The sequence below is a fragment of the Mustela nigripes genome, chromosome 1 (genome assembly GCF_022355385.1).
Source record: "Mustela nigripes isolate SB6536 chromosome 1, MUSNIG.SB6536, whole genome shotgun sequence".
Taxonomy (NCBI): Eukaryota; Metazoa; Chordata; class Mammalia; order Carnivora; family Mustelidae; genus Mustela; species Mustela nigripes.
The window spans coordinates 100,958,047-100,982,609 of record NC_081557.1 but is presented as its reverse complement, the minus strand read 5'-3'; the positions used below and the strand labels follow the sequence as shown (position 1 = coordinate 100,982,609).

The following is a 24,563-nucleotide window of genomic DNA, read 5'->3' as shown; positions in this document are numbered from 1 at the left end:
CACCATTTCTTCATAGTCTGACTGCGGGTTGTTGCCAATATTTTGCCATTATGAAGAGCATTCAGTAAACACCGCCAAGCCATTATTTAAGGTTTCTTTTTCTTGTTTTGAATTCTTTCTTTGCAAAAATCTCCAGCATGGGCATTACTAAGAAGACCTGTCTACTGATACGAAAGCTTTACAGATTATAATATTGGATGCCTAGTCTAACAGTAAGATACACTAAGGAACTAGGGCAGACTCTTCTCTGTATTACAGCCTCTTGACCTGAGACTCAGAAAAGGATGCTTCAGAGGCCCAAAGAGAAGAAGAGAACAGAATGGTCTACAATTAACTACACAGCATTCCATCTACTTGGCCGAGCAAATCAAAATCTATACAATGGGCCCAGTGAGCAATGAATATTTGTTGAATAAATTTATGAATGAAAAAAATGAATATTTAGGTTGCTTTAAATGTTAACTGAAATATAAAGGGGCTCATCAATAGGGAGATGCAGGTAATGCAGAAAGCATGGACTGTATATTAACAAGTCTTTGCCTTCAAGTTCTTTAATTGTTACAACCCCAAAGCCAAAGTGATGGTGGCAGCAACAGTGACAGCCCATGTAGGTATATTTTAAATCCTCTTCTACGTAGCAACTAGCAGAGGGACCGAAGAGGAAAATTTAAGAAGGAATGAAGTAAAATAATAGATAATAAATAGATAATAAAAGCACTCAGCCACAGTAAGCCACATTTGTTATGACCACAATAGGTCACATACCACAAATGCATGGGACGGAGGGCCGGAGACTGGAAGATTATATTGAAAATCACAATCACTGTGTTTGGGGAAGATAAGGAACAAAGAGGTGACGCTGAACATGGTACTTCCACGGAAATGCACAAGCAGATCCTACAAACACTGTGATCTAGTCTCTTATTAAACTGTCCCAGCAAGAATCATTTCTCCAATCAGGTAGGTCTCATCTGTGCCTGATGAGCGTGTCCTGCTCACCCAACCCGTGCCCTGTCCCCGGGGACACCAAAAGAGAGCAGAGGAGGACAAAGAGGAGGACACGCAACTTCTCGGGGAGGGGAGGGAGGAAAAACCACATGAGGCAGGAGGCACAGGAGGAAGAAAAGAGCAGCAAAGGCTTCGCTTACTCTTACAGATATCTTAATAAGCATTTTAGGAACTATTTGACCCAAAGGAGATGTAACACAAAAATGTATGAATTCAGAGCCCTGCTTTTTCCCATAAATGTTTATCACTTCCCTACCACTCCTTAACTCCTAAAGAAAACAAAAGGTTATATGAGAAATCTTTAATATTTGAAAGCAAACAAAAATGCATCATCCAAAGGTCAACCAAATCGAGGAATTCACAGGAAGAAGATATTACCGAGCTGTAAGACCTCAAATTCATCATCAACAAAAGATGTCACATAGTTTTCAAAGCACTTGTTGAGTGCATTGTAGAAAAAGTCATAATCAAAAGGAAAAAACAAAAATACAAAAACCAACACTGGCTCTTCTCTCTCCAGCCCATTCCCAGGACTTGCCAAAATGCTTCTATTTCCTTTCCAGCGTCCGGAAGGGAGTCAACGGTCAACATGGTTTGTTTTTTCTATCCCCCTGACAATGGAGTGGTTGGCCTGGTTCTGTCAAAGGCAAATAGATTTTTCTTTTTTTTTTTAAGCTTTGTGACTATGGTGACCTGGTTGTAAGTGCGAATCTCACAACACAGGAGACCTTCTCTTAAAGAGTGAAGCGACAGACTTAGCATCTGTGGTCCCCAGCACCAATGCTGCAGGAGAGCTTGTTCACATCCCCATTTCACTCACCAGAACTACCCAAACACTTGGGTAAATAAGACAGGGAGGAAGCCAAGAGCAGGCCAGCTCCTCTGGGGTTACTCTGCCTCACTGATCCCCCCCATTTGCTCACCATCCGCAAGGGGGAACAGAGACACTGGTTTCTGAGGACCACTGTTACCTGGACTTCCACCTCGCATCAGCCCGTCGCTTAACTAAAACCTGTGCCCCGTAAGGATCAAGATTCCAAGGTGTACATAACAACATGAAAATGTGTGTGGGGATGGTGACGGGGGGGTGGTTAAGAAGACCCAAGAAGACATGAAATGACATGTCTCTGCCTCACAGGCTGCTTACGATCCTGACCAAGTTTCACACTTGAGTATAATTTACTACGTTTGACAAGAATCCATTTCTATGCAACAATTAAGATTTTAAAGAATTAAATAGATATTTAATATGGATACAGTCTTCCGAAAGTATTCCATGTGCCCAAAAAGAAAGAAAATGAGCATCTAGCATGTGCTCAATGTTCTGACCGGTCATGAATTTGAACAAGTGTCCTGTTACGGTCATTGTAACCGTAGAGAATGGTCATCACGGGATTTTCCACCACCTTCTAAATAGTTCACTTTACACTTCTATTCGCTGAACTTAAACGTTCAACAGCTACTTTGTGTGACATCCCCTTTGGATGAGCGCTCTGGTTCACCGTCCCACCACTAGAGAGAGAGGCAGAAAGCACTGCTGCTAAATACGGAAACACTTGTAGAGCCCACAGCAACAGCATCTAATGACTGAAGACGGACTGTGAAAATAATTTACCCTGGGTATTTAAAATGTCAGGGAAGCAATCCAAAAAAATCACAGTCTACAAAAGAGATTATGTCAATGACTGATGAGGCCTTTGAAATCGGCAAAAGTATTTGGGAAACCCAGACATGTGCTAGGAGTAAAAGGATGACGAGAAGAAAGGCTCAGGCTCCCCACTGAGCAGCAGCCTGAGCCAAGACTCGATCCCAGAATCCCAGGATCAGGGGTGCAGGTCCTGGTGCAGGGGTCATCTGCTAGAGCGCCCGGCCAGGGCGCCCACAGGCAGTACGAGCAGATGGAGGTTTGAGCCTCTGCATCGTGTGGAAATGGAAGCTCCCGTTCTTGAGTATTTGTCTATGTGGGAAAACAGTAAAACGATCTGGGAGACGGGGGAATGAATCACCCATTGTGCTATCAATTCTTTGCAATATTAGATAAACAGAGTGGGATTATGTTCTGAAAACTATTCTAATTTCATCCTCCAGGTCCTTATCACTGCATCAGGTTAGTAAGTCAGACCACAAAACCTGAGGAAATGCACTCCATAAATGGGCTCCAATCTGGACACTGATTTTACATGTAAAACTTGGTGCTTCCATGGTTGGTATTAGAAGAAATAAAACACAGTGAAACTCATTCATGGGTTTTAGTTTAAGTTTGAATTTTTTTAAATTGGAACTATAACCAAATAGAAATAGAAACTTCCTCTGGACTTACTTAATTATAATTTTATTCAACAGCTTTTGGAAATATTTTAATTTTTTTTTATTTTTTTTTTAAGATTTTATTTATTCGACAGAGAAAGATCACAAGTAGGCAGAGAGGCAGGCAGAGAGAGAGGAGGAAGCAGGCTCCCCACCGAGCAGAGAGCCCGATGCGGGGCTCGATCCCAGGACCCTAGGATCATGACCTGAGCCGAAAGCAGAGGCTTTAACCCACTGAGCCACCCAGGCACCCCATGAAATATTTTATTTTGATAGGATTTCAAACTTAGAGAAAAACTGCAAGAATGGTCCCAAAAACTCGCGTAGTCTTTTACCAAGATTCACCAACGTGTTAACAGTTTATCCCATCTGTTTATATTCTCATTCTCTCCCTACCCCCACCCTACCCCCACCCTCCCCCCAATTTGAGACTAAATGGCACACATCCCACCCCTTTTCCCCTAAATACTTCAGTGTGTATTTCCTAATAGGGAAGCCCCTGTACATAACCACAATAACATTTAATTTTTTTTTAAGATGAGAGAGAGCACATGTACTTTGGGGGAAGGGGCAGAGGGAGAGGAAGAAGCAGGCTCCCCACTGAGCAGCAGCCTGAGCCAAGACTCGATCCCAGAATCCCAGGATCATGACCTGAACCAAGGGGAGACACTGAACCAAACGAGAGCCACCAGGCACCCCACCACAGTACAATTCTAAAATGAGGAAATTTAACTCTGGTACAGTATTATTTAACCCACAGTCCATATTCCAGTTTTGGTCATTGTCCCAATAATGTTCTCTCCATAGCCACTTCCCAGTATAGGATCCAACCCAGGACTATTCATGGAATTTGTGTTCTGTCCTTAGTTTTCCTTCCTCTGGAAGAGCTCCTCAGTCTTTGTCCTTCAAGCAGCATTTCTCAGACACCTACCCTTCCAGGCCCTCTGGCTTGTTGGGGTGCTTACAAAGAATTAAACACAGCATCTAAGTACCACGTACCCACAGGCCAGGGGAAGAGAAAGATGACTACATGATAAGGAAACACACCAAGAACCATGCTAAGGTAGAAGGAGAAGCTGGATTCCTCCCATTTTTAGCAATTCAAAACCCTTGCTCTCTGGGTGCCTCCCCCCATCCCCCACCTCAATAGGAAAATACTTCCATGGCCAGAATCATCATTAGCAAAGGTTATTTATAAGACGCTTTTTAGTTCAAGGTGTTGACTGAAGTACTGTAGGGTACTAGACGGCAGTTTATGGTAATACATGTGTGTGCACACACATGGTGATTTGGGATTTGTTTTTGTTTTAAGAAACGGATGGTTCTTTTAAATAGGAGATGTGTTATAGTTACTATTTTCAGAAACAAAAAATGTGACATGGTACGAAGAACAGGTTTCTTCTTTTATAGTTATCAAAGCTCTGTTCAAATCCAACCTCCATCATTTATTAGCTAAGTGATCTTGGGTAAGTCACTTCCAATGTGGGCTTTAAGGATTTCATCTGTAGAACAGAATGATATTGGTCAACTACAGGAATGTGTAGGAGAAAGCCTAAGGATGGATTTGACTTGGGATTTTTGTTTCTACTGGGGTTCTCCCTATTATCACACAGAAGAGTTCTGAATCCCAAATTTCTCAGCCTTTCTGGGGGGCGATGTTCCCGCTTCTCCTGGAATGGCTGTCTCCCAACGGCCACACGTCAGCACCTTCCACTTTGCGCACTAAGCAGTGAGGTTCTATTCCTAACGTCATCGGTCTTGCCACGAGCTTCCTAAGACGGACGGTCCAGGGGAGCAGAGATTAGGTCTGCCTTCCTCACTATACGATCTCTAGAAGCCACACAGGCCTGGCACAGAGAGAGCACCCACCAAGTACGTGTGTGATTGTTAAGAGCCGCTGGAACCGTTTCCTGCCCGAAATACTAGGACACAGCACTGCAGCCACCTTCTCGAGGTGATGGCTACCGAGACGAGAGAGGAGAAGCCTGAACTTCCATCAACCTCCTGCACCCCAAGGCATAGGGTTAAAAAAAAAAAAAAAAATCATTCCTGAAACTCTGAATCCAGAAATACTACTGAAACACTCTGGTCAAACAGAAATTCCATTACAATTATTTAAATTAATTAAAAATTATTATGAACACATTCATTATTTAAGCCCTTCCTACCCTCTTGTACATTCCATGGTCTTGTTTCTCTCCACAGCATGTATCTCTCTGAGGCTGCTGTTTTTGTTATTTGTGTGTTTCTGGTCAGCCTCCCCACTTACTTTTCCTCCCTGAATCACCAGCGCCTAGAATGGCACCTAAATGTTCACGCTGATGCAACAAAAATACTTGCAAACTCTTACAGAAGACAAACATGCTCTACAACGTCACGTACACATCTCGGGATTAGTAAACCTTTTCCTGTAGTTCAACATTGATCCAGTGTGGCCCAGCTCCAATCCCAAAGATCATGGAGAACGTTAACAAGTTTTATTAGATTTGCAACAAGTTAGAGTCTCCTGATTAATTTGCCATCTAAAACAATAAGCTTAAATAGGACACAAAAACAGAGAATAATGACAAATTAAGAGAACCCAATTTTTAAATGCTTGGCAGGTTTGCACTGTTCGCTTCGTTAATAGGTAGGACCGAGAAGTGGGATAATGAAGAAAGGGTGTGAACACAAACAGAGAAAGGAACAGTGAGAGGTACAGATGTGCACAGAGAAGTCGGGGTGTGAGACATTCCATGAAGTACACAGACTCAGGAAATACAGAAGGAAAAGTAGAAAATTGAGGGCAATCAGGGGTATCTTCAGTGAAAAAGTTTCTGGGTACCAGTTCCTCAGCACAGTAACTCCGAAGAATCAGGATCATTTGTCACTGCTCTGTTTGTTCTGAGGCTGAAATCCCTCCTGCCCTCGCCTTTGTAAAGATCGTACAATGACTCTGCTCCACGAAAGCTCGCACACAAGAATACATTTCTGCTTCCCACGGCAGCTGCGAACTCACTCTCCGGCCCACTTTATCTCCCCCTAGGCCAACTCTGTCCTCAGATGATTATTAGGATTTCTGGTGCTGGGATGATGAGAGAGAAAAAAGGTTACTAAAGCCGGCATTTTACTAAACCTACAATTTCTAACATTGGATGAACCACCTACCACATGTCTTCGCAAAGCTAATGATGTAGGATGAAGAAAGGGAGAACTGACCCTTAACTCACAGGCCCATTGGTGCAGACACAGGAGAACAATGAGGAAAAAACATGGTATCATGAATGTAGGATACAAATGAGGCAGTGAAAGCCAGCAGTCCTCAGCATCAAAGAGATGTGGCGAAGAGATAAAGGGAAAAAAGAAGAAAGCTTGACTAGAGAAGACAGCATCTAGCCAGAGACACTAAACCTTTATCTGGAAGGCAAAGGACAGAGGATGGAATCAGGGCCCCCATTCCTGTTTGGGGTTCAGAAGCAGAATTGCAAGTCCTGAAGAGAAGCAGAGTAAGGAACAGAACCAAGTGGTGTACAAGGCAGCAACTACCATCGGAGATTCTAGAACCTCAACTAACAGAAATTTAACTGGGTATCAGATTCCCTACGAATTCGGCGAAGTGTCCTAATAAGCACACTTGCCCAAGAGCAGGGTTAGCCTTGGAATTAAGGGATCAAGACATGCCCACACCCCAGAACCCTCAGGGGAGCTCATTTTTAAATATACAAATTCTTGGTTCCAATCCTAGATGAATCAGACTATCTGGTATTTACAGAGTAGAGAGTTTACAGGATATATACTGTCTGCAGGCTGGACCCTTTGCTGTGTTTTTTGCTTTTGTTGTTTTTTTTAATTAATGTCTCCGGATGCTCCTACTGTACCCTCACTAGAGGAATCCACTGTTTTAGACTCTAGACTATAAATAATTATTCTGGGATTAGGATTCAAATCAATAATGCAAAACACATCTCCCTAGCAAAAACCAAAGCATACATTCATCAATGTTAAAATAAAAATAGGTACTTTCGGAGCTGGCTTTTCCTCTTTTTTTTTTTTTTTCCTCATTAGCTCTGGACAATGTTCAATATTGGCCAGTGTGTAGGAGGCAGGAATTAACTCAGCGCCCTTGCTTATGAACATCGCATCTGCTTTTTCTTCAACTGACTGCTAATAGCACTCTATTGGTCTCTTTGCATCTGTCACGAACACTCCCCTTCCTTCAAGTAACACAGTCTCTACACCCCATCCCCGCTTCATTCTTTCCATGGGGGACCCACCACTGTGGTTCTACTCACTCCCATTTTCAATGTGCTAAGTGAAGCCCAAGCCCCCAGTCCCCAGCCATTTCACCCCCAAGGAGAACCTACCCCAACCAGATCTGGATGGTAACTTTGGTGGCCATCAGTGTACACACAGCGCACAAGGGCTACAATAAAATTCATTTATAGCACAGGGAGCCAGTATGTTCAGGTCTACAGCTTCTCTCTCCACAAAGGGAAATTACCATTTCTTATTTCAAAGTTAAGACCCAAGTGCATCGAAATATAGGAAAAAAAACAGGATAGGCCAGAAACTGGAATTCGGGGTTCAATCATGCTACATCAGAAATGGGTCTCCTAACACTCAAGCTATCATTAGGGGTAACAGAAATAGGCAAAAATCTAAAGCACCTATAAAGATCATCCATGATCCAGAATCCTCCCTCGGTGGCCACGTTTTATCCTCCCTAGATCTCCCTAGATCTCCGCATGGCAAATAAAACATATGAGCATCTTTTACTGGGCAGGCTCTCAAACAACAAATCAAAAGAGATGAAGACTCTCGCTTTTTAAAAATAGACTCACAGTGAGATAATAGAGGAATGTACCACACATAGAAAGCCTTAATTCGGGGAGCATTTTTATTTAACTCCTAAAACTCTACTCACCAATGTAAATAAATAGCTCATAGAAATACTGTCAGGAACACTCAACACTGACTCGAGACCTGAACTCAAGGCAGTAAAAGTGACAATTCATCTAGCACACAACCCAAGATGTTTGTATTTCACTCTAATCTTACTTTTCATTAATTCTCAGGATAACTACATAGCAAGCTATTAAAATGTATAGCGGTCCCACAGTCCGAGCTCTGTAGCAAAGCACCATGAAAACAGAACATAAGGTACCAAAAATTTTTTTAAAAGTAGACCTCCACGCAGAAATGATTTATCTGACGAATAAAAGTCATCACATAAAAAGGAAAAAGCGAAGGCAGAAGGGGAGGTGGGGTGTTCATTTGAGTGAAAAGGCTCCAAACACGGTGTTTAGATTAAAAGAGGAACCGTGCCAGATCACTATGAAATGGGTCATGGGTCCAAGGATGGCAACAAAAATGGGCTTGGAGTCCGACCCAGGCAATGCTATGGGCTCCCACTCCTCTCTCCCATACAGTAACGGAAGAATAAGCTTCCTTCCAACTCAGAGGAAAAACGGAAACAGCCATGACTCTCTTCTCACAGAGGCAGTGGAGGGCTCCGCAGACAATGCCGCAGCCTCTCATGTGGGAGCCTCACGGTCTCGCGGCTGCCCCACGTGCTAACGGGGTGACCCTCTGTGAGCAGCCCGACCTGCCTGCACTCCCCTCTCATCTGCTCTGAGTCACACCTAACTTGTTCCCCTGGTAGGAACGCGGCAGATCCTAAATGCAAGAGATACAACTGCCTGAGAAGAGTAATGGGGATTGTGGAAGAGGCTTGAGAAACCCGCTTCTGAGAATGGCCTGAGTACTAGGAGGTTAGTTCAGGAATTACTCTGCAGGCCGGGGGCACAGAAGACGTCAGGACTGTTTGTGGGCTTAATGTCACTTAAATTTACATCCAAATCCTAACATTTCTAACTAACTCTGTTCCGGGACTTATTTTTACTAAACCAAAGATAAAGATTCTACCTAGTAGTACCATGGACAATCTCTGCCCCGATTCAGAATTTTTCAAGCGGTGTGTCCACTCAGTCCTAAGATCTTGAAAAGGGATGATAAAGCAGGAAAACAAAATACTTAACTCTCCTTGGTATACATTGAAATTATTAATAAGACAGCAGGTGCTGTTTATGAAATGTCAAGGGAAAAGGCCCGTCAATTAGAAGGACAAAAATTTTAAAAACAGACCAAACAAAACTTGACAATACCCATTTCTGGATAGGAGGAGCAAGAAATGGCACAGCCACTGGAGAAGGCATCTTAGCAGTTTCTTACAAAGCTAACAAACAAAATGTGGCAATCCTATTCCTAGACATTGGCCAAATGAAACCTCAGGCTACATAAAAACCTGCGGTTGAATGTTTACCGCAGGTTTACCCATAGTTGCCAAAAACAGAAACAACCAGGCTGCCCTTCAAGAGGTGAATGCAGAAGCCAAGAGTGGGGTCCTTCATCTGGGATGAAATACTATCCTGAGATTAAAAAGGAATCGACCATCAAGCCACACAAAGTTGTGTATTAATCCTAAATGCCTACTGCTAAGCCACAGGAAAAAAAGTATACTTCTATAATTTATTGATGTAGTATTAAAAAAATGTAAAAAGTTTAAGTATTGTGTGATTCCATTTATAGGGCATTCTGAAAAAGACAAAACTACAGAAGGACAAACAGATCTGTAGTTGCCAGGGGTCTGATGCAGAGAGGAGGTCAGGTTTGAATGGGTGAAGCGTAGGGGACTTTTTTTTTTAGGACATTTCAAAGACTCCACAGGATACTTTAATGATAGATACATGAAACTATGCATTTATCAATACTCAGAATTTTCCAGCACAGAATGTAAACCTTAATACACAAGTTAAATAGATTTTTATCTTTATATATTAATATAAATTATATATATATATATTTAAAGATTTTATTTATTCATTTGACACAGAGAGATCACAAGTAGGCAGAGAGGCAGGCAGAGAGAGAGAGAGGAGGAAGCAGGCTCCCCGAGGAGCAGAGAACCCAATGCGGGACTCGATCCCAGGACCCTGAGATCATGACCTGAGCCGAAGGCAGCGGCTTAACCCAGGAAGCCACCCAGGCGCCCATAAATTATATATTATATATAGAGAAATACATTTGTATATTATATATTATCATGTAACAGATTTTTTTCTATTTTGTAGGCTATCACAGAATCACAGGACAGAATTAAGAGTGTGATAAAAGGATGTTACTATTTTATAATTGTATGAGAAACACCTTGCTGGAGGTGGTGGAGGAGAAAGGTGCTGCCCTAACACTGGATATGAGTGGAGTCCCTAAAACTCAACACGTAGCTTCATACTCCAAAAATGGACACTAACACTCCACTTGTGGCTGATACCACCTTCTCCCATGGGTGTACGTATTCTCTGGAACAACTGTCCGTGCATACAGCAATCCAACAACTGAGCAGACTGAAGGGATGGCCAGTAAGAGCCAAGTTTCCCACTGGGGCAGTAGGAGGTTACAGACAAGCAAGGCGGAAGGGTCAGAATGACGCCCACGGTTGGAGCACTATGGATGCATATTTAGCGCAATACAGATACGGAGGAGCACCTACAGAAACAGTCACAGATAAGCATATATTCGTGAGTTATCGACACAGACATATTTCCCTGCTCCGTCATCTGCGACGGCTTGGAAACAAGAATACACCAGTAGCAACAGTACTCCTAGCACCCAGATTTTGGTTTCTAACACCATTCTCCAGTGAAAGGAACCACGACTCCTTGGATAGACAGCTGAATCTAGGGCTGGGGCGGAAAATACACAAGACGAGCCTGGGGCATCTTGTAGTGTTAGAAAGGGAGGAAATGTTATACACATACACACGCACGCACACACACACACACACACACACGCACACACACGTCAGAGCCCCCAACAGACAACTGCAAGACCAACCAGTACACCTCAGAACCATCAAGTCCATTGAAAATAAGGAAAATCTGAGCAACTGTCACAAACAAGAGGGTCTAGCAAGATAAGACCACCAAATGTATTATGGTATCTTAAGTGAGATCCTGGAACGGAAAACAGATAAAACAAAAGATACCTGAATAAAGCATGGAATTTAGTCAGTAACAATACAGGAATACTTGCTCACTAACTGGGACCCAAGTACCACAGTAATGTCAGGTATCAATAACAGAAGAAAGGAACGTGGGATATATGAGAAATTTATAAACTATCTTCATGGCTTTTCTATAAATCTAAAACTATACTGAAATTAATCATTTTTTAAAATTTAAGGGGAAAAAAAAAACAAAATCCTATCTCCTGAAGAATTCAGAAAGAGAGTAACAGTGTGAGGAATGTAGGATGTAAGAAGTTGCCCTCCCATACAGAGAAGCGCCAGATGAAGTCAGTAGTGGCAGAAGAAAATGCAATAGAGATAAACAGAGAAGACAAAAAAGAAAGAAAAAAAAAAGTAATAAAAAGGACAAATGGGAAAAGGCTGGTCGAAAGAGTCAGAAGAAAATACTCCTAAAATAAGAAAGTGTCTCTAAGAAAGTGTCTCTGGGAGGAGAGAAAGCATTTCACATTTCTGTTCAACTTATTTCTATCTTCTGAAACGGATATGCAGGAGTGAAGATTCCATTTTTATTCAAGTATTTACTTGACACATATTGGAGTTAGTGTCCCCCAGAGTGGTCTCATTCCTTCTTAGACCCACGTGCCCTATCTAAGCACTTCGGGCAAAGTATGTGAGCAGAGAACAGAAAACAGAGTTCTTCCCAATTTACCTAGACCTGCTCCTCAAGACCTTGGTTAGGAATTAAATTATGTTATTAATCTGTGTTATTCAATGAGATATTATAATGACTTTCCTAATGAGATACCATGACAGTGTTCCTAAACTTTAAAAGGCAACATCCATTAAAAAAAAAAAAAATCAATGTTATGAGAAGTACCACCTTTTGAGGCTTTGTGCCCCACCCGTGAGGTCTAACATGTTAAGCCAGGTAAATGCCAAGATAAGCTTGAAATCTTAGCCAACAGAACTGGTGTATCTTTATAAAGGCTCAACTGAGAAACCTGTTTGTGTCATGAGTACAAACACATCACCCCTCACTGGCATTGTCAACACATGAAATCTAAAGGAAAATACTATCTCTGAACTGAAAAAGATCCAAATTATGAAAAAAAAAAAAAAAAGTGCTCTCCTCAGGACCAGGGAGAAATGTTTTGGGTACTACTTACTACATATAAGCAAATATCCCAGGTACACTTTGGAACAGGAATGAACTAAGTAAAACAGTCACAGTTCACAGACCCAGAAAGACTTGTGCAATTAGCAAAAGAGAAGTGATAGAAAGTCCGCCTCAATCCAACAACTCTAGAAGGCAGCAGAAAGCACTGGAAAGAACAAGAGGTTGGGAATCAGACTGACCTGGGTATAAATTCTGCTTCTGTGGCTCCTTGTCCCTGACAAGGAAACCTAACAAGTTAACAAAGTACCCACTTCCTCAGCCATAGAAGTGAGCGATACAGACCTCCCAGGGCTGATGCAAATTTTATTCTGAGAATATCCAATACTCAGAGCAAATGCTTGTGTAGCATTTCTTATTTCTCAGGCAGCTTTAAGTACTTTGTATAAATTAAATTATTTCATCTTCCTAATGACTGTGGGAGGTAAGTAGTTATATTATAACCATCTTACAAAATGAGAAACGTAAAGTATGGGAAAGATGAAGTAACTCGTTCAAATCCATACAGCCACTAAGTAGCTAAACTTCAAATTCAACCCCAATAATCTGGCTCATTTTTGCTCTGAACCACTAGTATATTATAATGCCATTATTAAATCAATTAAGAAATTAAGTCTCCTCCAAACACTAACTCTAATTCATTTTATAAAGATACTGACATGATTTACTTTTAGTAAAAAGGAAAAATTATCAGTTACCAAGTTACTGTAACAAGAATTATATCAGTAGAATGTATCTGCTGCCATTGATCCTAATTCTTCAATGAAAATATTAAGTGGTTATCGCACCAACTCGTTCTCCAAGACTCTAAAGACGTTAATCGTGTAATTCTTTAGTGAACTGGAGCATGCGTTAGATTTATTCCAAGAAAACCCCCAAAGTAAGCTTAACCCTAAGTAGGCTGACTAATCCTTCACAGTTTTATGGTCATTTAGAAGGCTGCAAAGTGCACATTCCCCATCATGATATAAACCAAAAAGCACAGACAAGTTAACCTATAAACAACAAATTATTGCTCATAAAGCAAAACAAAATAAAACGCTCTGTCGGCTAAGGATTCTGGAATGGGTGGCACTGGACAGAGCGCTCTGCCTTCAGAGGGTCTCAGAGTCCCTGCCGCCAGGAAGAAGCCGTGAGCTCTGCGCCCCACAGGCCAGGTCCTCCGTCTTCCTCACCAGCCCTTTCCCAATCAATATCCCCATGACATTGCTCCTGATTCTGACTTGAGACATGCTGGGTTTTTGCAGGCCATAAAGCCTCACTCTCCCAGAAGACCTTCTTTTTTAAAAGAGAGAACACTTGGATGGCCGTTCTTCCACCCTTCAGGTCTTTGATTCTTTGGAGAGAAAATGCATGTAGCGAAAGCAGCAGGTGGCTACACTCGCTCATACTCAATACATACCTGCTCCTACCAAACCAGCAGCCCCGAGTTCGCGCTCCGTCCCGGCAAGGGGATGACCCCGAGCGCTCACTTCTGATTTCTACCAGAAACCAGATACCAGGTATCTGGTTGTGCAAGGACCTTTTCCCTCCACACCTCCTCCATCCTACAGCACCAGATGTTCTCCAAACGCCACACCCACAACCCCTTCAGCAGAAGTCAAACAGGCCAGGACTGAGACGGCCCTGCCAGAGTATAGGACCAAACCTAACGCCACTTTAACATCTTGCTTCCTATCTCCAAGGCTAAAAGGGGGATGTGGAAAGGCACTGCTCCAAGGTGATTAAGGCCTTGTTATCCTGCCTATTTAGGACGATAGTCCTCTGATGCTTTTCTGAACAGAGAGGGTTACTTTGTTGCAAGGAAAACAAAGGGGCGCACCCAAGTAGTTAGCTATCCATCCTTCTGTTGTCCCGCATATCCTGGAATGTCCCAGACTCTGCCTGGGTTGGTAAGAAAAAGCCCAAAGAAAACAAACGACTGAAATAGCCAAAACCCTCATTTATTCTGCGTTGCATTATGTAAGGAAGCTAGCTACTTGGTATCTTTTTTCCTTAACTCTCCTTCCTCTATCCCTGTCCCCCAGCATTACCTAAGTCCAGACCACAAGACCAGGTGCTAACACTTCAGCAACAAACACAGATACATGATACTGATCCTTCAGCACTTTCTCATAGACACTCCTTTGTACCACTGAAGCATTTCCATATCCAAGAAAATACTCAATGTTGCACCTAAGAATATAAATACATTGTACTACTTTTAATTGGAGCTAAAAATGGGTTTCGCAAATTATGACTGGAAAAGCCATAATTTTTCAGGCAACTAAAATTAGATCATTTTGGTGAGCAGAAGATCTATTCCAAATAAAGCAGTAAATTTCACACAGAAAGCCTCCAGCGGGGAGGGCAGAGTTCACAGCGATCTTTCTCTGTATAGCCTTTCCCAGAGTTTAAAAGCCTCTTTGGAGAGGTCCCGCATTAAAAGCGGGACGGCCAGAGCACCAAAAGGAGGCGAATAATAGACTCTGAGCAGTCTGTCCTTAATATCCCTAATTTGTAAATGATGAGACGAAAAATAGCAACTACCAGTTTCGAAGCCAAAAAGAGAGAGAGAGAGAAATAAATGGCAAAATGTTGATCTGGAAACAATTCCGTCCCATTACTAGGAAAGGGATGACCCACTCCACCACACATGTGTTTCCAGAGAGTCCTAGGAAGGAAGCAACAGAACAAATACGGGACAGAGGCCAAGCCTGTTTTCTGCAGCAAGATTTCTCCCATTCTGTAGGTCCTTTCATTGCAGGCCAACCACTCGACTCAAACTTCAACCTAAAAAGCCAGCACATGATCAAACCCTCTAGAGAAATACATAAGCTGACAGATAAGGTCATTTTGCAAGAAGCAAAACTGGCTTCCCTAGTCCTATTTTCTGACCTAAGGACTTTTAATCTTTCTTGATAATAAGTGAAGCAACACACAGATAACTCAACACCCATTTCTCGTCTCTACTACTAGCTCCTGGTTGACGAAGTAGACAAGAGAAGTATGTACTCCCTGTCCAAATACACCATATTCTAACCATGCCACCCAAAGGTGATGAATGTGTATCGTACTGTTGGAAAATCTCCCACAGGTACCCATCTAGAAGGATTCTCTGAACCTGGCCAAGACTCTCTATTTCTGTGCCAAACTCCCTCACTCCAAAGACGGCTCCTTTCTCAGGTCATGCTTTTCTCTTCATGGAGTTGATGGATTTTTGCCTTCTCATAAGTGATTGCCCAGGAGAATTTAAATGTCACTGAACAAGAGGAAATCTCAGCAAACCGAGATCAACCACAGTTCCATGACTTGTTGAAAACACAGTTTCCAAGGACTCTGACCAGTGAAGCTGTTACCTTTGTCCTCAGGCCGTCCATATTGCAGGAGTCGTGACAAGACAAGACTCAGAACAGGCTACGCTCAAGCCCGTCGTCACCTGTTGGACCCACGCCAGTCTCTGGTCAACAGACGGCAGACATTTCGTTTTCTTCTTCAAAAATTTAAGTTGTACAAGATCATGCTTTTTAGGGGCACCTGGGTGGCTCATCGGGTTAACGCCTCTGCCTTCGGCTCAGGTCATGATCTCAGGGTCCTGGGATGGAGGCCCGCATCAAGCTCTCTGCTCAGCAGGGAGCCTGCTCACCCCTCCCCCCCCACCTCTGCCTGCTTGTGGTCTCTCTCTGTGTCAAATAAATAAATATTTTTTTAAAAAAAGATTATGCTTTTTACATTTCACTAATTACCATTATTTTCTACCATTATTTTTACTAATTACCATTATTGTACATTTTAAAAATTACCATTATTACTAAGGGGTAAATAAAATCTCATCTCTCAGGGCACCTGGGTGGCTCAGTTAGTTAAGTGTCTACCTTGGGCTCAGGTCATGATCCTTGGGTCTGAGAATCAAGCCCCACATCACTGGGCTCCCTGCTGAGTGGGAAGTCTGTTTCTTCCTCTGCTCCTCCCCCTGGCTCTTGTTCTCTAATCAATAAATAAAATTTTTTAAATATTTTTTAAATATATAAAAATTAAAATTTTTATATAAATAAATAAAAATATAAAAAATATATTTTTAAATAATTTTTTTTTAATCTAATGGGGTTGCCTGGGTGGCTCAGTTGTTAAGTGTCTGCCTTCAGCTTGGGTCATGATTCCAGGGTCCTAGGATCGAGCCCCGCATCGGGCTCCCTGCTCCACCGGAAGCCTGCTTCTCCCTCTTCCACTCCCCCTGCTTGTGTTCCCTCTCTCGCTGGGTCTCTCTCTGTCAAATAAATAAATAAAATCTTTTAAAAAAAGAAAAAATAAAAAAGTCTAATTGCTCTAGTCTACTAAAACCACTCTTTCCCTAATATCAGGTAGCACTTTCCGGAGACTTCCCTCTGACTAGGGGATCTGCAGCTCCAGGCCACGCCAGACAACGACGCGGTGCTGGGCCAACAGCGTCCCCTGGTGGTTACTCGCCCAACTGCCGGCCCCAAGAGCAAGCGGGTGCAGAGGCCTTCAGCACCCCCACAGCTTTACCCTGGACACTTCACGCCCTCCCGCTGGCCAGGCGGGGAGCACAAGGCAAGGAGATGGTGAGGGGCAGGGAAATATTTACGAACTGCTCAAATCAAGAACCGCTTTTCCAAATAGTAAACATCCCTCTGCCAAGATTCTCCTGCATCCCTTCATGGGGCACCATCTTAGCCCACCAAGTCTCCAGAGAAATGAAGGTTGATGACAGAGCTCAGGCTTCCTCCTTCCCTTCCTTACTTCTTTTCTTTCTTGGTCATTGAACTAAGTTTATTCTATTTAAATGCCCATCTTTTATTGGAGGTTAGGCCTATTGGGGGGAGAGTTAAGATGTCCCTTCTTCTATAAAATGGTGGCATTAAAACATGATCCATTTAACAAATTACCCTTGCCTTTCCAAGTTAGCAACCTTACTTGCTCCTTTTTTTTTTTTTTAAACTAACGGACAAAACTATAAATAGTCTGGGTCACGCCAAGCCCTGGCCCCCATTTGTTCTTATCCCTTCTCTTCTGCAATAACTAAGTTCCCTGGGGTAGAAGGACATCCCTGCCTCTGTATACATTAAGGGGGACTAAGGTTAAGTCCCCCTGGGAACCCGTGGGCTTCCTTTTCACTGTCCCTCACTCCCTTGCTTATATTATAGACAAACCATTCCTCACAAAAGGTCCAAGTTCTTCACAGAACATTCTGGGTTTAGCCGGAATGAAAATGTTATCAACGGGTAGACGTCATCAAGGCTCCAGGGTACAAAAACCAGAGCTACCTCTGGCAGTCAGTATGTTTAGAAAAATCTGGTAGACTCGTGGTTTGAAGTCACCTGGAATCTGTGGTAGGAGGCACCCCAAGGTCTCCCATGAAAGCACTTACTCTAAGGGGTAAAGAGAGTCAGGCAAACAAGTTTGTCCCAGTCCTCACGATCAGACCCTGAGGGAAAGGGGATCCTGAGTTCTATACGGAGTTAGTCACTAAGACTGGTTGTTCCCTACCAACATTCCACAGGTCCCTGTCTGAGTAATAAGGAAAAGGGAGGGCTCCCCCCAAATTTGATATTGTTGTTTTTTTTTTTGTGTTTTTTTTTTTTTAATTAAAAACCCATGTAAGACTTTGGGGCAAAAAATATCCCTGCTATGGTATCCACGTGACGCAGCTCTCACACACCACCAACACCAGACAGTAAGATAGCACAGCTCACTCCGGGTGCCTTAAGACGGCATGATTCGGTACAGCTCACTTCACCCCCTAGCCATGCTGGGAGCATCCAACAGTCCTGCCGTCACGAACACTGGGATCTTCAAGATGGACACACACACGCACACACAGACAAATACCTCAGGAGACGACCTGCCTCACTGCTGAGTCCTTGCGCCCCTGGGAGGACGTGTGAGCTGCCCTCCCGCTCCAGCCGCGGCCTCTCACGAACAACAGTGATAACAATACTGAAATTATTAGAGACTGGACAATCACAGGCTCAGACAGGAAGATCCCCAACTTCAGTCGAGGTTCAGAGCCAGAAAAATACGGATCACAGGAGGCGAGTCCCAACATACAAATTCCAGGTTTTCCTGGAAGGCGAGTATTATTATTGTGTTTTTCACCCTCCAAGTAAATGGCAGGCACGTAATTTGCACTTAAACATCTCCAGGAGTGTCGACATTAAATCACTTGAAGACAAGGTCTTCGCCTTCCTTTGTCTTCACCTCTAGTCCTCCCATTAGCAGAAAATGAAACGTTTATACCGTCTGCCCCCTTCCCCTCCTGCCATGTCCCCCACAGGAATACAGAGTTAATGTACCGAGCATGTTAGCGGTGCACTGAAGGATTCCTGAGACGTCTTCGACTTCCTCTTTGCTGGAATGGTCTGCATAGGACCATCTGTTAGAGATACTGTGGAAATTCCTTTCTGCATCCCTGTAACTAAGAAGAAAACAGAATTAGCACACGGAGGCCACTTTTAAACCACGCGCGAGTATGCGTACACACGAGCACACGCCGTCTGTGCCCTGGTGTAGCCACATTCTAAAATAATGGCAGCTTTTAGACACCGTTTCTGGCAAAAGTGGCTGCAAACGTGAGCGTTCGCGGCGTGGACTGGGAACCCGGGGCCGGAATCAACACGGCAGCGCCGGGTGAAAACACCGGCCCATCCGCAGCCGATACCGAGATGGCTTCCTTGTCCGAGCGCTTCGCCCCAGTGGGTCACCTGGTCCTACAAGGAAGACGTCGAGCACAAAGCCTGACTCATGGTACAAATTCGCGAAGCAAGCATCTGGAGTCTTTTGGTCTTCCCGTCATCTGTGAGACGTGGGGAAGTGAACTCACGTCCATGGGTGTAACCTGCCCCCCTCATAAAATGAGACCCCCCACCCCCAGGCCCAAGTTCTTGCGAGGACAGAATGACGAAATGCCTGGGTCATCAGGTGTCGCCTGGATCTTCTCCAGTCGCCTCTGGATTGGAGCCAAGGCACCAACGCTCAAGATAATAGGGACCTAAGGCTCCCATGTTCCCCCCTAGAGTAGCCATTTCCACCAGAACTTAAGAAAGGACTCGAGTCCCTGCTTCTGCCAGGTTACAGAAACCAAGGAATGAAACAAATCTGAAAGGCAATCCTCAGAAGAGCGAGGAAGTGGCCTGGGAGACAGCGCTGTTCTTACCCCTCCCCTCTCCAAGAGAAAGAGAAAGGACATGCTTCCTGCAGAAGCCCAGCTGGGGAAAGAGGGTCCACCCCGATTAAGACTGGGGGCTGGGTATCGCGATCCACCATGAACGTCTGCTGAAGTGGCATAATTCCTAAGAGGAGGGAAGCTCCAGAAAGAGCTACTAACAGGGAAAAGGACAAGAAGCCAATGGGAGCAGCACCATACCTCCATTTGGCAAACAGGAATTGCCCATGGGTGAGGAGATACCAGGAAAGAGAGGGGAGAATTCGTGGTCCCTGCTGACCGCCCTCCCCATCCAGCAGGAGATGGATCCCACCGGCAAGACTGGAGTGCGGTCCTCAGAGCCAGGAGGAGGGCCCTCTCACACTGTCCAGGTACAACCTGTACATGGACCCGACTGAGGGCACCACAGTCAAGACAGGACTGTTCCAACCACCAGTGAATCTGAAAAAGCTTCTGCCATTTTCCATTTCATTCCTGCCTGATACAATACATCAGAAGAGGGGTGCCTGGTGGCTCAGTGGCTTAAAGCCTCTGCCTTCAGTTCAGATCATGATCCCAGAGTCCTGGGATCGAATCCCGCATTGGGCTCTCTGCTCAGTGGGGAGCCTGCTTTCTCCTCTCTCTCTGCCTGCCTCTCTGCCTACCTGTGGTCTCAGTCTGTCAAATAAATAAATAAATCTTAAAAAAAAAAGAAAAAATACATCAGAAGAGAGAAGAACCCAGAAGGGGGCAGCCTAGACCCCAGGAGTGAAAAAACACAGGATACCCCCTCTAAGCTGTATTCCCAGTCGCTCAGACCGAGGCCCGATGCAGCGGTGGAAGGGTGAGACTGGGCAGGGGGCTGAAGATGTGGACTCGCCTGGAGTGGACTTGGTACTTCCTGGAAATTCCCTGAAATCGGGCGATCTGCCTGAGCTAGCATCAAAGGAAACCCATCCTCGCATGTTTGAAATAACCGAAGAGAAAAAATAACATGGCCTCAGGTCTGCACACCTCACTGAGATCAGACCCCAATAAACCAGGCTGGCAAAATACTACAGTTTCCTGAATGCAGGACACTTGATAAAAGGTGGAATGGGGAAGGCAGTTATTAAAAACAGACAAATACAGGCTTACTTGTAAAATCAGGCTCCCACGTTTTAACTGGAATGACCCCTAGACAAAGTATTTTTTCTCATAGCCTCAATTTCCTTATTTGTAAAATGAGCTTCACACAATGATCTTATGAAATAGATGGTCAGCATTACATAAAACATAGGAGACCTAACGTGCCCAGTACATTGCCTCAAAAACACTGAATAGATCAATGGATAGTAGCTTTTATTTCACTGTTTTCATTCATTCAAATACTCTATGTAAATATACGAAAAAGAAGCTTGATCACTTTTTAGATAAAATACTGGATAGCCCCCAAATCTGACCCTAACAGCAAAAGCAGTATCATTCAAGTTTATTTCCCAGAATAATCTGGGTTTACCCACTTCTCGTGTTCTATGGAAATCATTGTAGCTTAACCCTATTCAGCTGTCTAAAGAAAAAAGGAACAGAAGCTTGGGTGTACAAAACAAACACGGAGCCCATGGTGATAATTGGAATAACAATTTAATTTCAGATGACTATAGGAAATGTTGTCCCAAACTAATAGGAGGTTGGCAAGCAGGCCCACTTGTGATAGGAGAAGAATGATGCTTATGTTGGGGGGGAAAAAAAAAAGTACAAAACGAGTGGCAAGAGTCTGAATACCTATTTCTTATACTTCAGTTTTTAAAATATATAATGATGGAACATCACATCCCAGGAAGCCAGATTATCGTGTGTTTTCCAATTGTGATTTTAAAAACATCTCTGCTTTGTCTGCACTGTCCTGCTAATCTGTGCCCAGCAGCTACGGACCAGTAGGAGTCACATAGTGTAAACATGAGTCAGAGTGGCCGGTGAGGCACTCTAAAGGTAGAAATTTGGATGAAGAAAAAAAAAAAAAAAAAGCCACCTCCCAGGTACAAGAAGTTACAGCCAGAGGACGAATTCAGCATGTTTGGCTCCTAACGGTAAAGAAGATTCCAAAATTCTAGCAACTCAGGGTGGACAGAGCAATAATGCAGTGGGAGGGTGAACGGACAGACAACCAAACACTGATGTGCAGAGGAGTCAGAGACTAAGAGTGGCAAGAGTAATAATAATGACTCAGTGAACACACTGACAAGTTTTGTATACCGAGCACTGTAGTATTTTCCATGATTCTGTGACCTGATGTTATCGTTATACTTTCACTGAACGTCAGCCCAACCAACCCTGCTATTACTAGCATCTTAAACATGAGAAAACAGAGGCTCAGGGAGGTTAGGTCAGGTGCCCTAAGTCATTCAAAGGCAGAGACTGACTTTAAATCTAGTAAATCTGCCACATGGTAGCTTTGCTCCCGAGGCACATTTTCTCGGCTCATTTGCCCTCGGTTCTAAACCGTGGGACAAGATGCCCAGAGACAAGGAGGCACCGGGCATAATGATAAAAATGACAGCAGAGGAAAAGAGCCCTCATAAACCAGACTTCCCTCAATCCCGGTGCCTGTGAATTCTGAAGGTGAACCCAGCCTGCCTCCTACTTGCACCTCTTGTTCCCCCTGTTCTTTCCCAGCCACACCATCCAAGAAGTGAGCTCATCCCCTAGAAGGGTGAGTTACAGAGACAAGCAGGAAGAAGTACACTCAGCACCCTGTTCTCATTTTACACCGAGGCAAGAAGACCAGCTGCACGACCAGGACACGGTCAGGGTGAGCGCGCTCATGCAATTTACGAGGGGGAGAAAAGGAATTAAAAATATGAGAAACTTACACCAAGTCAATCTGACACACAGCATCAGAACATGAAGCATAAATAAGAAATTAAGCCCATAAGTCAGTAAAATGTATGCTCTTGGCATTAGAACTGTACTAGAGCCTGGGCAGTGTCTCAAGCCCACCTCTTATGCCCCTTCCAAGCTCAATCTACTCTTTCATCCACAGTGCATACCCCTCCACGTATATACAGACCTCCAGGTGCATATCCTTCATTTACTCACCCACCCCCAAGAAAAGGTTAGTCCCTCCTACGAACTGAGCAATTATGAAGGCATAGGAGCATAAAGATAAATCCATCAGGTAAGTCAACAACAGAAGCTATGATAAGCTCTACCAAAAGCAGTATCAGAGAGGGACACAACACAAAATGATAGGGGCGGGAGGTAGAAGCAGGGGATGGAGGGTTTCCCTAGAATGAGTGGCCAGAGTACGTTTTTCTGAAGATAGTGACATTTCAACAGAGACATTAATGTATTTAAAAAAATAAAAATTAAAAAAAGTGACCCATGCACATGTGGGGATTGAGCATTCCAGGAAAATGGAGTTGGGACGAGCTGAGACCCTGAGGCTAAGCAGCAGTTGGGAAAAGCCCAGAGGCCTGTCCAGGCAGGCAGGGAGTAGAAAGGGGAAGCGGAGGGGTTACAGCCAGAGAGGAGAGCGGAGGCAGAGCCCAGCAACAGCTCAGATTTGGGTCTAGGACAGTAAGTCACCACAGGGCTGAAAGCAGGGATGTCACAGCGTAACACCTGAGCCACGGGGGCTGTCGGCAGGTCCCCCGCGAACCGGTCAGAAACGCTGCCCTCTGAGCGCCCGGGATATATGGGGTCAGGAGCCCCGGGGCGGTTTCCAGCCCTCGGGCTTCAGCAGGGCTGCAGGGGATTCTCCGCACGCCTGCACCTGCGAACCCGCGGCACCGTCTAACCTGGTGGTCCGTGACGGGCCTGGACCGACCAGCTCGCGGGGCAGGGGAAGCCCCAGCACGGGGTCGCGGTGGCTCTAGAGGCCGCGGCGACCGTGGAGCCACCGGAATGGTCTCTACGAGCAAACCCGCGGACGAGGGGCTGGACAAGTCGAGGAACAGAACAAATGTTGAAAGACGAACTTCGTGGGCGCAGGGAGGCTGCGTCGCCCCGAGGGGTCCGCGGGGACTTGCTCCCCGCGCTCGCGGCCTCGCGGGGACCGACGCCTCCGCTGCGGGGATGCGCGGGCGACCCCGAGGCTCTGAGAGACAGAGAGGCCCACGGCGGTTTCGGGGGAGAGGAAGGGGCGCTGGGAGGCCGCGAGGAGAGGCTGAGCTCCGGACTGGAAACAGGGTCAGGGCCCTTCTGGACGCGGAGGGAGCCGGGGACGCCGGGCTCAGGGACCTGAGTCAGCAGGAGACAAACACCACATGATTTCACGCCTGTGCGGAACCGCAGACACGAAACGAGGGAGCCGGAAGCGAAGACAGACAAACCGAGAAACACTCAGAAAACCGAGAAAACAGGGGCGGGGGGTGGGGGGCGGGAGCAGGTGCGCCGGGCGGCCCGGAAAGTGCCGAATCGCTGCACTGTACACCTCAAACTGATACTACTCTGCCAACTAGAATCTACACTTTTTCTTTAAAAAATAAAATTTATTTTTTTTGTAAGAAATAAATTCTTAGTATTAAAAAAGTTAAATTTTTTTAAATATTAAAAAAAAAAAAAAAAAAAAACGAAAACCAGGAGGGCTAGCTTATACTCCTTGTTACCCAACCTGATTCGTCCTCCCAGCCTAAGGCACCTAAAAGCTGAAGGACTTCAAGGCAACCCTTAGGCACAGCCTTATTTCAGGGGTTTGGAAAGGCACATGTGCCCCCCCCCGCCGCCCCCAGAACTAGGTAACGAATACTCAGCACTTCTTATCAATTGCCTGAAATCCCTTCAACTGGCGGAAACATGCTCCTCTCTAGTTAGGGATAAAGAGCCCTTAGCTGCGTCTCCCTAAGAGAAACAGAGCACAGGTGCGATTACTTAATTCAACGGCTCAGACAGGGGCAGGGGGACAGGGAGGCCAGGACTGACAGAAGAGGAAGACACCGTCAGGAAAA

General features: G+C 44.6%; 1 protein-coding gene across 1 annotated transcript in view; it reads right to left on the bottom strand.

The window, feature by feature from the left end:
* GUCY1A2 (guanylate cyclase 1 soluble subunit alpha 2) overlaps positions 1 to 24,563 on the bottom strand; it is a 308,179-nt gene that overhangs the window by 249,227 nt on the left and 34,389 nt on the right. The window contains exon 6 of the mRNA XM_059406425.1: positions 18,788 to 18,909. Coding sequence (XP_059262408.1) covers positions 18,788 to 18,909 — 122 coding nt within the window. The remainder of the gene's footprint in view (positions 1 to 18,787; positions 18,910 to 24,563) is intronic.